Here is a 16,971-nt window from a genome sequence, read left to right as displayed (position 1 = left end):
ATGAAAATAAGAGATAAAAACCAAATACAGAAGTGCTATTTAAATATCTTCAGTGGAATTTTCTTGGCAAGAAATCTGTTTTCTTTCTCTTATTTAGTAGCTTTAAATTTTTTTTCGAAGTTCTTAATTAAAAAAACAATCCTTCCCATCCTCTGCCCCCCTTCCCATCAGGCTCTGCTTTTGGCATTTAGCTTGTGGCTTTTATTTGAGAGAAACAATTTCTTTGGTGTTTTTTTCTCAGTATAAATAGAATTATTCTTTTGTTTTAAATTATTGCAGAATGAAAATGCCCCATCCCTGGAAGTGTTCAAATGCAGGATGGAAGCAGCTTTAAACAACCTGGTCTAGTGGCAGGTGATCCTGCCCATGGCAGGGGTGTTGGAAGTAGAGGGTCCCTAATGTCCCTTCCAACCCAAACCCTTTTATGGTTGTATGGCTCTGTGTAATTGACAGAAGTCATAATGGATATTTTTTCACAAGGTGGCAGTATTGGATTGAGCTGCATGGTTGTAAGGATTTTTTTTTTTTTCCCTCTGGAGTATGTTTTCCATCATTACGTGGCGTGATTATCAAAACAGGAGAAAACATATTACTATATCTACAATTTGAATATTGTTATAATTTATGCAATTGATTTGCTTCTTTGTCTAAGTACATCAATTCTCTTGATGTACTTATATTCACCTTGTAGATGAATCACTGAGAAATAAATCAGCTCTATTCATATTTTCTTTATATCATTTACCAGACTGCATTTGACCTGCATTTTATGAGATGATAGATCCTTTACATGAGGATTTATGTTGGATGAATAACAGTATGGCCTTTCCATATGGATCTTCCTTTTTCCCATATTATCTATAATTTTTTTTTTTTCCCTAAGAAAAGTACATTTTGGGTCACATAACAATAGATGTGCTCTTAAAGAGCAGAGTGCCTTGGCTGTGTTAAGTGTCAGTTCCAAACTAATGGCATAGGAACCATCCAAGGCAGTAATTCTGGGAGAAAACAGGTGGGCTGGAAGTAATGAAAGCACTGCTACCTTCCATATCTATGCACAAATGGTTGGAATGCAGAGGAGAAAGTGGCCACTCACAAAGAGGGAGGACAGCACTGAATCTTTAATTTATTGACAAATATATTTCTGTCTCCCTGTAGGATCTGCACGTGTTCATAATTCTTAGCAAACAGACAAAAAAATCTGTAAATTTGAACTGTAATTGTTCACTGATTTCCTTGTCAGTGGTTCAGATTGTTCAGTTGAGAATGTTCTGTTTACATCTCATATGTAATTACTGTTGCCTAAATGTATGAAAATCTTTATTTTTCTTTCTGTGAATAAAGGGAAGAAGGAGAAGAAGAAGAAGAAGAAGAAGAAGAAGAAGAAGAAGAAGAAGAAGAAGAAGAAGAAGAAGAAGAAGAAGAAGAAGAAGACCCTTTTATAATTCTGTTATTTTCATCCTTTCCATAATGGCATTGCAAAGATATTTTTCTGGAATAAGTTGTGTAAGTGGAAGTCTCATAAAAATAAAAGGAAAATAAGTAACAGTACAAATGAACTGTGTTGCAGTTTCTTCAGTCAAGAACTAGCCAGTGACATATCTTTCTTGTATAAAACTTGGCATTGGATCTATTTTCATATTTACATCAGCCATGGGAGTCCTTGGAGTGTTGTGGAAATCAAATGACTGCTGGTTGCAGTACGTGGAAATCAGCCTCCAACTTTCTTGTAAAATGAAAGAGAATTTTGTGTGCATGAAAAATGTGATCCTGTCTTGGTGTGATTTCCACATACAAATTTGTTGATAGCAAGACATATTTATCTAAAGTCCTGGCTCAAATGAATTCTCACCTCTGAAGATCTTTCCATATCACTGCATGAAAGTTTTCAATGACCAAATACTTGCAGTTTTATGCAGAAAAGATTTTAACCACTGTATTTATTAGCATAGATGTTTTTAAATACTTAGTATATGTTGAAGACATAAAGAAAAGCCTGGTCCAGAATATTGAAACTTGAAAGCAAAGGTAGGTACAGTATGGCTACAATATTGAAATATCAAAGTATAATTAAAAATCTGTTACCTATCAAGACTAAACTGAAGACTCTGTGTTTATATAAAATTCCTACTTTTTAAGGGTATAACTCTTTTATTTCTGAAAAATTGCATTTTATCATTTTGACACCATTTTTCTTCCATCTTTTGTTTATTGTCACCTTTTTTGAGAGATCTGTTTTAGACTGTGTGAAGGCTGAAGCAGAGAACTGTGCTACTGATTGATTTGTTAAGCACTACAAATATGAATTTGCACAACAAAGAGTGAAGCCCAGGTGAACCAGAAAACTTCTTCCCTTCTTCCTTCTTTCTCCCTGCTACTGCCTAGGCATGTAGTGTGTGCCTCACAATTTGTTAGGTGATGAAAGAAAAATACGTGTGCCATTTCCAACTTCCATGGAGCCATCTACTATCACAGCATCTAAATACTGTGGGTGAAAATTGGTTTTCACTGGAAATAAGCAAAATCAGCTATCTTTTTAATTTGCATCTTATAGATCAAAGGAGTTCTTAAATAGGCATGGGACTTAGGTCCCATTGTCTTTTATACAGGAACTAAAGAAATAAAAATCTTCTTCAGCGAAGCACAGCCACTTAAAAACAATTTTCATTCTTCACTTCCAAGACAGTTATGGCTGTGTCTTTAAGCCCATCACAGTGAGTTGTCCTCTGCTTGAAATCTGCTTCTTAGACTATGATGTCACTTTGCACAGGTTTCCAGGAAAATAAATTCTTATTTTTGTTGAAATCACTGTAAATAATAGTAATGAAGGACTGTACATGAGGTTCTGGAATTTTTTACTCTATTACTCACTCATTCCAAATAATGTTTATACATAGCTCGGATTTGTGCATTTTTTCAGTATATGAGTTTTCAAATTCTGGTATTTGTAATGCAGATGGCAATATTGGTGCTAATAATGATGAAAAAAGAAATATGTAAATAAATTATGTGGAACTGATGATAACTTAAAGATTGTGCAATTAATTAAAACATGTCTAATAGTTCTCACTGTAAACTGCATTGCCATTTGATTGAAGCTGACTATTTTACATGTTCACCAGGAATACTAGAACATGACCTAGTTTGAGGAATTCAGCATGGTTCAATATAGTAAATGGCAGTGCATGAAAATATATTTCCAATTTCTCCCCTCCAAAAAAACCACACCCTTCCAATTCAGGAATGTGGCATCAGCAGTGGAAGGGACAGCTTTATTTCTTGTTGAGGGATTACCCAGGAAGTCCTTCTGTCCTGGGTATCTGCAGGCATGGGAGGAAGCGTTAGATGCTGCGCTGTGTCTGTTGGAAGGTGACAGCAGTTGTCCCCTGTGCAATTGATAGTGGGACTTACTGGTATCATGGCAGACAAAATATACCAATGAATGATTAACTTTATTGTTTGGACTTGTATTTTAGCAAAGACCTAATCTAAGGAACATGTCTCTTCAATTTGAACAACAGCAAACCACAATAAATACCTACATAGCTGTTGTCTCTAGTAACTATCCACTCTGAAACTTCACCAGTCATTTATTTTTCTACATATAGCAACTGCAATAGCTTGAGTAGTTCTCACAGTGTTATGTGGAAGGTAATCTGTACTGAATCAACACCAGCCTGGCCACTTTTCTATTCCGTAATTTCAAAAGTTACGGTTCCAGTGACAGTGTTTGCAAAAGGTTCATATGGTTCTCCAAAGCCTGCTGCTATTCAGGCAGAGTACAGCACAAATAAACTATTTTTAGTCCTTCTGTATAATCAAATTTCTTTATCAAATGTTGATTTCTAATGATCGAATCATACCTGTTTTATATAATGGTTTTATATTTTGAAAGATTTAAACTGTCAGGAATAATGCATTCTGGAGTCAGCTATTTGTGCTAGAAAAATTGATTGAAAAATTGAAGTTAAATTTATTTTATATCAACTGTAATTACACTTGATCTCAACCTTCATTAAGTGCTGCTGAAGTATAGTGATGTTTACATCATCATTCACTGTGAAAGCTTTTGAATTTTCTTTTTAGGATGGCTATAGCAAGGAAAATGAGTTGGAGAGTTTAATTCTTTCATTTCTTTGTAATGAAACCTTTTAGTGGCCTAGGATTTCTCCTCTGCATACATTCCCTGCTACAGTCTCTCTAGTCAGACTCTTTATGATGAGCTTGCTGTTGAAGGTGTATTTTATCAGTCTCAGCAAAAATGCATAATCTAGGGTAAATATGAGCTGTTCATTCCCCCAGCCTATGGCAAAACATGTCCTGGCCAGATTCTGTGGTACTCACAAAAGTTTGTGTCACAGTAGGTCCAGAATTTTTGGTTTCTTCGTATTATAATATTGTACTGTGCTTATTAAAAGTAAGTATGAGAAGTAGGATTTAGTATTTCAGGACAGATCAGGTGGAACTAAAGTGTTTCCTGGCTCTCCTGGCTCCAGCTGGGCAAATCATCTTGTGCCTGCCTGTGCTGTGTATGTGATTTGGTTGCTTAATTTATCCTTCTCTTTGGCATTACAATTTTCTTATTAGTGCAATGGCTATGAGGTGTCTTGGGTCATGTTTGGCAAATTGATTAAAGTCTGCTGCTTGCAAGTAATCTTTGAAGAAGCCTGAATATCAATAAAAGATCAAGGATTGTACTCTCCAACCACACTCTTATCAATATGCATATACTAAGTGCTATAAATATTTATTAACATGTTCACAATCGATGGAACAACAGAATTAATGATTTTATTTCTGAATACAGGAATAAGAGTCTGACTGAGCAGGAATCTGTGTGGAACATTCTGAATGCCTTGCAGCACGATGTGAGGGAAAACCCCCACAGAATATGACCTCTAAAAATACTGCATTCACCAGAAATGTGTATATCAATCAGAACTTATTAAAAAAATCTCATTTGGTAAAGGATTAATTTTTCAAGATGTGCTGCTATTATCTGATGTGGGTTGGCAGATTCCTTTCTGTTATATGGGTCATTAAGCTCTTGAAGAACTTCTCATTTTATGTCGGAACAGAGGGTTCTGGTCACTGAAAGCTGAAAAAATTCCTGCACCTGAAAAAGTTAATGGGAGTCCTGGTATTTTTACAGTGCTAGAGTCCATAAAACACTTGATCTGCTTAGGTCTCAAGGCTGACGTGAACCAAGCAGAGATGTTATGAGGTCAAAATAAAGCTCCTCCTGTGAGAAAATTTGAATAGGTTTTGCACTGAGACTCTCAGAAACAGTGCTTGAGGCCTAAAATGAGCTTGCAAATTACCACTTTCAATAGACATACTTACTTTGTCACATACATCTTTTGTGAAAAATCCTTTCTCTAGGATTTTTCCTTCTGGGAAGCTGAGGCCCCAGAAAAAGAATGTAAACAATGGTTATCTGCTGCTGCTGTGGAATGCAACAGGTGCACCTGTGATTGGCCCATGTTGGATGTGTACAATTAAGGGCCAATCAAAGACTGAGCTCTCTCTGGGACAAAATCAGAGAGAGCTCCTTTGCTTATTCATTTCTTTCCTATTCTTAGCATAGCAAGCTTCTGAGACTTTTTTTCTCTATTCCTATTAGCATAGTCATAATGTAATATATATCATAAAATAATAAATCCAGCCTTCTGAATATGAGGTCAAGATTCTCGCCTCTCTCTTCACCCTGAAACCCTTGCAAGCCCCGTAACAGGTATTACTCAAAATATTTCCTGTGGCCTGGCAGCAGGTAATTTGCTTATTTCTTTAGAAAGGTCTTTTAAAACATTTGGATGCTGTCAATTATATTGGAAGTAGTTAGGAATGCTTTTGACCAATGATCTGTTATCCACCTTTGAAATTTAATCTGTATTATGAGCTTTTAATTACAAACACTACAGTTTAGCAGCTTAATATGGTTTTAATATGCTTCTGTGGATCAACTGTGAGTCCCTTAATATGACTTCTTCCAGGGCAGAGTTACATTACTTTTAATGAGTGCTGAAGATAATAGATGATTCCAGATAAATCAAAAAGCATATAGGTCTAGTCTTAAGATTACAAATGCATTTGCAATGTATTTTTAAAATCTGTTCTTTGAAAATCCATTCATTGCGTTCATGATTTCTCAAGTGATTAGTGGTGACCCCATTATGCCAATGGTGCAGCTAGACTATGTGCTGGTGTTCTTGACTGCAGCTTTATTGGAGTGTTGTAGGAGCACAGACTCACCACCTACCCAGCTACTGGAATCATTGGCATCTGCCAGGAGAAAGACAAAAACACAAAGTCCATTAATAGCATTTTATATATTCTTGGTGATATTTAGTGAACTGCTTAAAGATGGTGACTATTTAAACTAAAACCATGAGCAGTTGAAATGGAATATCTATACAGAGAAAGGACAACTTTTGCCAAGTTATCTAATTTTCAAAATTTAAAAGCAATAGATCTTGAACTGACCCTTTAAAACATGAAAATTACATGTTGTTTTTTAGCATCTCCAAGCTAAAATATGGAAGATTTTCATCCCATAAAATAATTCAAGTGTTTCTGAAGATCCATCATGATTCAGAATGAGAATTTCGTGGAATTTTCTATATGAAAAGAATTCCATTCTCCCATCTTTTTCATAGTTTAGTTTGCTTTTGTTTTACTGGTATTAAAGTAGGTTATTGGGAAGAGCTAGCTGATAATTATTTGAGCACTGCATAGTGTTTGCTTTGTCCTCCAAGTTTGAGCTACCTGTTGAAGACAGATCAATTGCTACTAAAATGAATTGGAAAAAGGATATTGCTAAAGATCTCAGAGGGGAGAATTTTGGCCAATTAAAAGGAACAAAGGTATAAATAAATATTCTCAGAATTTGGTCCATATTGAAGGTTCTAGATCCGAGTTTCTGTGTTTTCATTTGATTTCTGTTGTAGATAAAATGCTGTGGAAGATGCAATGCCACACAGTGGAAAAGGAACTAAACAAAGAAAAATAATACTCAGTTCCCATGTCCATGCACAAATTACAATCTAAAGAAATGATTATGTGAGGTCCCAAGGGATTCAACATACAGTGAATAAGAAATAAAAAAATGGTAAGAAATAAAAAAAAATGTCTGGAAGAACGTAACTTTTGTTACTAAATAGATTTTAGAAAAAGAAGTACAAAACATATTTTCCTTCAAGATGTGGCTTACAAATGCCAAAGTTTTAACAATATTCATTGTTTTGTCTCTGGTCACTTGGAAGCCCTGGTTTTTACTTGTTAGCTGTCAGTCATGTAGGCAGTTCTAAATTAAGGATGTTCTAAGTAGAACAGGAGTTGTGCCTGATCAAAGTCACAGGGACATTTAGAAGTGGTTTATGAAGCATCTTGGCATAAACCCACACTGTGCAAATCAATGATGACAATGGAAAGCGGCAGTATGTAAAGAGTACATAGTGCAGTACATAAAGAGCATACAGTGCATTTTCCACTTGTAATTGTGGGCAATGTCTCTACAAGTTTGTATTATTTGTTTCCAGAGTAGTTCCAATACTTTACAGGATAAGTGGAATGAGCAAGACACTGAAATACGATGTGTTTTGTGAGACCAGCCCATGTGAGCATTCATGCATCTTAATATCAAGGGGCCGGTTTGCATAGGACCACCTGATATCACCGCCTGGGCTGGAGCAATGTGACACATATTTTCTGTGACCTCTTCTGAAAACCACACAGGGTTATGAGGACCAGCCAATGACAACAAAAATGCAGAGGGCAGTTGTTGTTTCTTGACGAAGCAAAACAGAAGATAATGGGAAATTGTCCAATGACATCTGCTCTTGTCTAGTTTTGATCAGCAGTTCTGAATTCCTCCCTGTTTCTACAAAGCCTTGGCATTATTAAAAAATCACTTCTAAGTATAGAAAACATTTATATATATGTTTTATTGTATTTGTACCTATTTTAATCTATATTATAATTTGACAATTGTTTTAAAAAACAATATAATAAATATACATTTTAACCTGAAACATACTCATATACATTTCAGGATGCACAATTCATAACGATCAATGAAAATTTGTAAATATTATTTTCAACATTTACTTGTAAATTAATCTCTCAGTTAAACACATACAAAAGCAGAATCTGTTTTGATTAAGTCAGTTCTGGAACATTTCTGTGCAAAAATGTCAAATTTTCTTGTGAACAATCAGCTTAGTTCAGATAATTTAAATAATACTCTAGCTAATATTCCCCAGTAAACATTACTGATGTATTTGCTTTCTGGCAAGTAAATACAAGAACCCATCATACCATACAGAAAGGCACTATTCCATATATTTTAAAAGTATGTTCTTATTAAGATGCAATATAAGTTCCAAAACTGACGTGATTTTTCTTTACATCCCTTTTTATGTGTTTGCCTAGGGATGTGAAGAACATTTAAACACATAGTTTGGAAACAATGCTCTTACCTTAATCAAAATTACTATCAGCCTCCTAACCACACAGGTAAGACTGCTTCTAAGCAAAAAGACCCACAAAATGCTGGTATTTTTACTGGGATTAAAAATCAATCCAGTGCCATTTGGTTTTGATGTGCTCTACAAATTTTTATAATATTTCCATCAATTTTAATTAGAAGAAAGATAAAGCACTGTTTACCAACAATCTGCCATATATTCAAACACTATCAGAGATTATGTTGTCCAAAGCCTGTAAAATGAAGCAAATGACCAGGCTTCTGAAAGCAAACAGCATTTCAAGGCCAGGAAGTGGTTAAAGAAGTGTGTCAAATCTCTGCACCAAGACCTCTTTTGTCCTCTGTTTGTACAGAACCTACTCATGAGTGTACTAAATCAAACAAGACAAAACAAAGAAATCTCCTCTCCCACATCTATGAGAAAATTTTCTTTGACAAAAAGCATCGCTTTCAATATCAGAACAAAATCACATGAATAAAGGCAAAAAGAATTGATTGTTCACTCTACAGATACCCTGAAGGTAGGCAGAAGGCAGGAAGAAGGATTTTTAATAATATCCAAAATTGTGATGTTGAATATGAAATCAGTGCATTTTTACTAAGACAATTAAAAGCATGGCCTATTTTACCTCCTCCATATGTCTAGCTTCCTATAGATATATGTAGTAAAAATATTTGGACTATGAAGTGAGGCAGTTCAATAATGAAAAATTTCTTTTTCATACTCACCTAATCCTCACTAGCACAGATCATGACTGTCTCACGATCCTCAATATACTATCACTGACACATTCTTGTCAGATGGCAAAGATCTATTATCCCCATTCAAGAGCTGAGACCAAGAATCATAGAATCATTTAGTTTGGGAAAGACCTTTAAGGTCATTTAATTCAACCATATTTGGATTCATGGGGTAGTTAAACCTTTAATAACACTGAATTACGTGTCCCCTGAAATAGCTTTCAAGATACTTCTGGAAATGTGGACCCAAGTCACTTTCTGGACATCATATAGGAGGTCTGTACTGATGCAGAAAATTCAGCTTGTGTCTTTAGACATTGTGATAATTCTCCTTTATATCCTCTGCATTGTTATTTATAGGAGCCCAGTTGGCTGTCAGTTTGGCTCACTCATGAGTGAGTTTGAACACTTTCTTTGCTGTTTTTATCTCACCCTTTTTCCTTTCCCAGATTTTTTGATTGCACTCACTGGCTATCTAAAAAAGCCAGGAAGACTAATATTTGGGCAAATGAATCATGAACTCTCCTGAGCATTGCAGTGGTGCAATAATTCTCTGATCCATTCTTATGACAGTCTCTGAAATTAGTTCCACTACAATTGGGATTAGTCTTTACTTGTTGTAGTCGTGATCATACTAACATTTGTACTTTAATATGTTTGAGTTTTGCTCATGCCTATGGTTATGGTAGTATGCTACACAATTTTTTGGTGTTAAAGTTTGAAGTACTATGTTATTCACTAGCTAGTTAACAAATCTTCCTGATTAGCTCAATATTAGTTTCTTGAATGCCTGGATCAACTTGTTCAAAGCGATGTAAATAGTACTATGTAATACATTGCACTTTGAAATAGAAGGAGCCCTTTATCAGATTTGGTCAAGAAAAAAATTTACTAAATGTTGCTTCCTTAGGCCTTTGCTTTTCCTTCCAGTCTTTCTGTGTTTTGTCCTTATCTGTTGTGTAATTTAATCTCACAAAATTTCCCTGAGTCTTATAAATATTGAAGTCCTCAGGTCTTTCCTAAGGGGTGTTGTTGCTGACATCTTTTTTTTTTTACTCAGTGTCTCTTACCAATAATTTAATCAAATGGATTTAGTGGTTCAGAGTGGAGTGGTCTTGAAACCATAAAACATTTTTTATCCTCTGATCAATGAGGTGACCTGAAACATCTTGGGAACAGAGGAAGGTGTAGTATTGCAAGCATATGTGGTAGCATTTTTTTTTTCTCTAAAACTTCCCTTTCAGTAATCAATTTTCTGACCCTTATAAATTTGGTATCTTCTTTTTATTTAGAATGAAAATAATTCCACTTCAAGTGCTAGATTTTTCTACATAGAGAACATCAAATTCAAAGAAGTGCCTCCTTCCCTTCAAGAGTTACATTTTGGGAAGTATACAATACTTCAGTCAAGCAGCTTCTGCAAATGTACAAATACTTCTATTCAGTCCACATGGGAGGGTTCTTCACTATTCTAGCACAGTAAATTACATCCAAATCTAATAAATACCTATTCATGTCTCACTGGTTTGTTACACTTAAAAGAATCAATCATGTCCCTCGTTTCAAAAGGGTATTGAGGATGAGATTACCTGGCTAAGTGCAGCCATGTAAAGCTGGACAAATATTCTAGTGCATGGGAAGTGCAAGGTACTCCTGTAGAGCAGCAATTAATCCTTTTTCCTAGGTAAATGTTATAGAATGACATCCTCTTAGAAGTACCATTATTCTGCTGGCTCGAGTGGGAGCCTACTTGCCCTAACTTACAGCTTTTACAACTTAAAATGGTTAACAGTAAATGAACTGGATTCCACTTTGATAATATGTAGTCAAGAATTCAGAAATTCCCAAATAAAGTTACATGTGAAATTTGCATTTGTCCCTAAAGTATCTTTATTCTAGAATGTTTGTGAATTATGTGCTCACTTATTGGCTTTTCACAGTAGGCTGAAATACAAATTATTTATAAGAGTACTGTGGTTTGTACACAAATATTGTCTTAGGATGGACTAACGTGACTTCTAGAGTCCTAAGGAAAAACTTGGCATGCCCAAATGAGAGAAGAATGTATGTGTGTACATATATTCTGTATGTAAATAAATGCTGCACAATACCTGATAAGACCCGTATAACCATTAAAAATTCATAATTGGTGCTAAAATCTCCAGCAAGCACACAGATAACTAGACAATAGACAAAGGTGTGTGTGCAAGAAAATTATATATAAATTTGTCAGTACTGCCACATATACTGCTGATGCTTATGAGGAATAACTATAAAACATCACTTTTAATGTAAAATTTAGTAAAAAAGGAATAAAATTTATTGGATGGAAAGCTAATTATTCTTGTTAATATTTTGAGATACGAAAATGGAAAAAAGTATTTGCCAATTTATGCAGTTGTGATAGGTAGCCACTAGAGGACACAGGGAGCTTAGGAATAATGCAGGTGATAGATAGACAAAAATAAGATTTGCAGATGCCATAAATACACAATTTATACATAGTTCACACTTAAAAACAAATTGAATAAGTCTGAAGCTAGTGGCCACATGGTACTGTATAACAGAGAAAATTATTTTGAAAGACTGTGCTTCAAAGGAATGGCATGGCGAACAACTCTCAGTAGCTGTGTTAAAGCTCTGTAAGCTAATGAGTGGGTCCAACTCATCTAATTAAGAAGCTATGTCACTAAAATGAGGAGATGTCCTTAAAGGAATTATTAGTACAAGTGAGCAGGTAGAAATCATAACTGCATAAATGCTCTATACAAAGTAAAGAGAGAAAACAGAGACTGTGGTTGCACAGCCACTTTCCTTTGGCTAAAAAGCACTCTTCTGCTGCAGGGTGGTCCCACTGCCTTCAAGACCTGGCTGGGCACTGGCACTTGTATCCATGCAGCTCTGCGAGGTACTGATCCAAGGCTCTGATGGGTCAAAAAAAAAAAAATTCTGCAATAAAGTAGCCACTTATTCAATTTTTTGTTTGTTTTGGTTACCTATTTTGGGTTTGGATTCTGTAGTTTGTTTGCTTGTTTGTTGGTTGGTTTGTTGGGTCAATGTAAAATATATATAGTTTATATATACTTGTTCAGTGTAAAATATATATACATTGCAGGGATTCGAATTTTTGTTCGTCCTCTCTGTACATAGTGTGCTCTAAATCCTATCCTAAAATTAGAGTCTGGTTTTCTTAATATCTGCCCCATCTTGTTATATGCCTGGGTGCACAATGGTTAATCTTCAGTAAAAGAGCACTGAATCTTACTCTGAGTGCACTCTCAGTGTCTCATGACTTGAAATTTTAAAATGATTTAAACCTTTTGAGGATAATGAGACTGAAATTTCACACGTTGTCTATCTCTGTAATTGGTTCTCCAGTTTTTATAACATTAGATAATATAAGGTAATGGGATCAGTGTCAGCATCACATTAAATAAATAGTCGTGGTGTTCACTGTGACTAATGTTTGCAGAATTCTCCTGGGGGCATAAGAAGAGTTCAGGTGCCTCTGAATAAATCCTAAACTGCTCTGTTAAGACTTGAATTTTTATAGGGATACAGGTACAAGCTAGCTGACATGGAGAAATGTAGCAGGCGCTTTAAAACTGCATGGTCACTGAAGCTCTGAGAAAATTTTTGGACAAGTTAGGCACAAATTAACTATATGCCTGTCTACAAGGCTAGGCAGCCCTAGAAAAACAGTGGTGTGATTGCCACCTGGTTATTTTGTTTTCATATTCTGAAAGAAATAGAAATTGTAGTTATTTGGTTTGCAATTATATTGCTCATACTGCTCAGTTCCTGAGGGAACAGAATCTGCAGTTCCCGCAGGACATTTGTAATTTGTGTTTGGTACTTTTCCAAAGCTAATGTAATCAATGTCAGTTCTGTGAATGTCATGTGTGTGTTCTGAATGGGAAGCTCCCAAAACACTGTCGATAGAGCTACTTCAGCAGAAAAGTCATGGAGAAGAGGTGAAGAGCTTTACCTATTTCAAATACTAGTTTGGTGTAGAACCTGTTGGATGATTTCAGGTATGACATCCAAGAATTTGAGCATCCCAACTCAAAAGAACAGGACAGATTAAAGAGATAATTTGTCTAGGATGACTCTTTGTAATGAAAATTTGAAACCACTTTTTATTATATGAATACTAATAGTAGGAAAACTATTATGCACTAACAGAAAAAAAACAAAACCAAAACAAGCAAAAAAATCCCCCCCCCCCAAAATAAAACTAACAACAACAAAAAAACCAAAAACAGAAAAACAAAGCCCCAACCCAAAAAAGGAATACTTAGCATCAAAACACAAAGGAGAAAAGTAAGATGAGAAAATGAGAACATCTTTTTTTTAATAAGTCAAGCTTGCTAGATCTTTCAAGAATCACTAGCCAAGCTCCCATTCTCCATTCTTATAAAAAGATCTAGAATTCCAAGAGGAGTACAGTAAATAATATCCCTTTTGCTTTAACAGATGTGGCGACATTGACATATGATCCCAGTGATCTAATGATGTTTCAAAAGAAAAGGTGACCTTTGTTTCTTTAAAGAACATTCTTAAGCCTCAATTATGCTAAATACAAATGCAGACAGTCTTGTATAATTCTTTGATCACACAACTCATGGCATTTATTCCTTATGACAATAAGGTGATTAGAATATCAGATCTGTATATTTCATGTTTCTAAAAAAATCTCCCCAGCTAGATTCCCGTCATGTAGTGATGGGAACAGTACATGTTTACAGTTCAATTTTTCCCAGCTTGAAATATTTTAAACAAAATTTAATTTGTTTTATGTTGAATTAAATAAAGAGTTTCTAAAGATTTAATGTCAGTATTTACTGATCAACCAGATAAAGCATTTAAACATTGTGAAAAGACATGATTTTTTGCCCCCTGAAACTTACTGGAATTTGTTACTCCAAAAATGACCACCTAAAATATTTTTGTGAATAAAAATCAGTGTTCTTATGCGCTGGTAGTCAAAATCTTAAATCATTGGGAAGTAACTGCAAAATTAGTATACATTTACCCAAATGCAATTCCATTCTGGTGTGACCAGAGATTATGAAGTGTAGGGCAAACTTAAAGGGCTTCCCAGGGCAGGTAAAAGTCATGACAGCTTTGGAGGAACAGGTTGCTAATATTAGGCATTTATGATGTCCATGGGAAGTGAGACAAGTGTAGTGAGGGAAGTCTCCTCTTTTTGTTGAGTGTAGAATAAAGAATATAATGATGTGCCAAATGTCTGGAAGGTGCACCCCCAACCTCTTCACTCTATGAAATAAATGCCAGTGGTTTACACTTTTTTGAGACTTAGAATCACAGTGTAATTGAATTGTTTATATTGGAAAAAACCTTTAGATCACTGAGTCTCATCATTAACCAAGCACTGCCAAGTCCACCACTAAACCATATCCCCAAGTGCAACATCTACATGTGTTTTATATAATTCTAGGGTTGGGGACTCAGCCACTTCCCTAGACAGCCTACCTAGTACCACATAGATCTCTGCCTGTAATTCCACACTTTCCCAGTATTGCAGAAGTCACAAGTTTACTATCTGGCTCTCTGTCCTATTTTAATAGAGATTGCACATGTTGGCATAAAGTATTGAAGTCTAGTACAACACATGATTTTTAGGCACAATGTTATTTGTAAACACCATGAATTGAGAATGAGTGCATGATCCTGGACAACATCATTCTAGTCTGACTATCAATGGCAACACTCCTCTATTTGAATGGCTACACTTAAATTAGTTATGGTTCTTCAAAGTCTCCAGCACACCTTAGTATTGTATTGCTTCATTTAATAGCTACAATTTCAGGGAAAAAAAAAAAAGGCAGAATGTGAAGGAAGAATTTCTTAATGGTTCTTGAGTCTGGACAAATTTCAGATTTAATTATTTGATCAGCATGACTGGTACAACCTTCAGTACCTCACCTCCAATATCTCTGGGCTGGTACCTCTTCTCGTGTCACGTCCATCATGCTCTTATTTATAAATAGTTCCATTCATCAGTCACTAGCAGAGTGATAGTTCATATGTTTGGGTGGATTAGATACACTTTTAATATTTCTGTGACAACATCTTACTTCCTTTACTAGTTCAGACACAGGTACTTATAAATCATCAACAAGCTCAGAGGAATGGAATAAAAATATTTGGTTATATCCCTACATTCACTGCAGGAAGTAAAAACAACAAGAAGTTGAAATTTTCCTAGCCTCAGTCTTGAAAGCATTTTGCTAGTCCTAAACAAGCCTAGTTGTAGCTTTTCTTGTGCTTAGTCATTGTGACCATTTCTTGTCTGGATCAAGCTTTATGTTTCTAATGCAGGGTGTGTTTACATGGCAGCCCTTCCTCGAGGGGACTGCTAGTCAGTCATCCATGTTCATTACTCTAGCAAGAGCATTAAGATTGTCAAACCTTTCAGACCTTCCTCTGGTAAGTACGTTTGAGAGTGGTGACAGATGCTAAAGGTCTGGGGAAGGAATGACAGATGGGCACTCAGGCAAGGACGTATCTGCCTGTCCCTGCCTGCCCACCAGTGCCCGCACGCCCTCACGCCATCACTGCAGGGCTCTGCAAGCAGGTCTCCTGCTCCTAAGGCATGGCACTGTTAGCACACCTCCATCTGCTGCCCTGCACCTCTGCATGATGTGATTCCCACGCTCATCACGCTGGCGATGACTGTGTGGCAGCAGCCTGAAATAGCCACGATATTTTCCTTTACCAGAAAGGAAACTATTCTTTTTCATTACTTCTGAAAGATAGCTGTGCGCACTAATAATTTTCAAATCCTCAACATAGCCCTGGTAAGTTAAATATCCTGTGAAGTTTACAATAGCTAAGGGTCTCATTAATATATTAGAAAGTAATTATATTTTAGAGAAACTAAAATTAATTACTTAAAAGCAAGTAACAGAGTCACTGGTATTCTCTTTACAAAGTGCTGTGTCATGTCACTGCTGAAGATCATAGATTTCTCAGTGATTCTTTCTTCAGTGCACTAGCTGAAAACCTCCAAGTGGTGATATTTTTTTTCTGCACATACTTATTATGTTTTACAGAAATAATAATCGCAAATGCAAAAATCTAAGAACAAACATATTTAGTATGTTGGCATGACTCTGCAAACAAGAAAATAAACACTGGAGTATTTCTCCATATTTATTTACATCCTTTTCAACTTCCTCTCCCATCAAAACATATTAAGTGTGTCACGAATATATAAAAAAATATTTTTCACATAATGCTGTGCTTGGCTCATTTGCATTGCATGCATTTCATTGTGTCCTATACACAAAGAGGAATTTTTCAGGAAAGAAAGGCCAGGTTTTTCTCTTCTTCACCCAAGTTCACACACATCTTACTCCATCACATTTAGTGGCATTCCTCAAGATGGAAAATAGCGTGAGCAAGGACAAACCTGAAATCACAAAGCTTTCTTTCTCCAGCTTTCTTTTTTATTTTTAGAGACAAGAGATCTCTAATAAACTGAAGATATGTATTCCCTTGGTTGCCTTCACGAGATGATTATTTGTTCATGTTCATATTGAGATGAGATAATGTTTCGTATAAAATGCGTCATGTAATATACTTAATGGGTTATGTATATAAAGGATGAACAATTGTGAGGATTATGATAATTGTAAATTGAAAGAGACATTCAAAAAAGCTTTAAAAACTAAACCAAACTAAAAAAGTTATTTGAGACCACCAGTGAATCTTGATTC

The 16,971-nt window shown here is 35.5% G+C and overlaps 1 protein-coding gene across 1 annotated transcript in view; it reads left to right on the top strand.

The window, feature by feature from the left end:
- Positions 1-16,971, top strand: part of TSPAN19 (tetraspanin 19) — a 58,840-nt gene continuing 41,869 nt past the window's right edge. The window contains 8 exon segments of the mRNA XM_059472561.1: positions 1-96; positions 172-233; positions 1,569-1,666; positions 1,669-1,700; positions 2,921-2,990; positions 4,753-4,868; positions 6,948-6,986; positions 8,431-8,514. Coding sequence (XP_059328544.1) covers positions 1-96; positions 172-233; positions 1,569-1,666; positions 1,669-1,700; positions 2,921-2,990; positions 4,753-4,868; positions 6,948-6,986; positions 8,431-8,514 — 597 coding nt within the window.

The sequence above is a fragment of the Ammospiza nelsoni genome, chromosome 5 (assembly GCF_027579445.1).
Source record: "Ammospiza nelsoni isolate bAmmNel1 chromosome 5, bAmmNel1.pri, whole genome shotgun sequence".
Taxonomy (NCBI): Eukaryota; Metazoa; Chordata; class Aves; order Passeriformes; family Passerellidae; genus Ammospiza; species Ammospiza nelsoni.
This window is presented reverse-complemented; position numbering and strand designations above follow the sequence as displayed.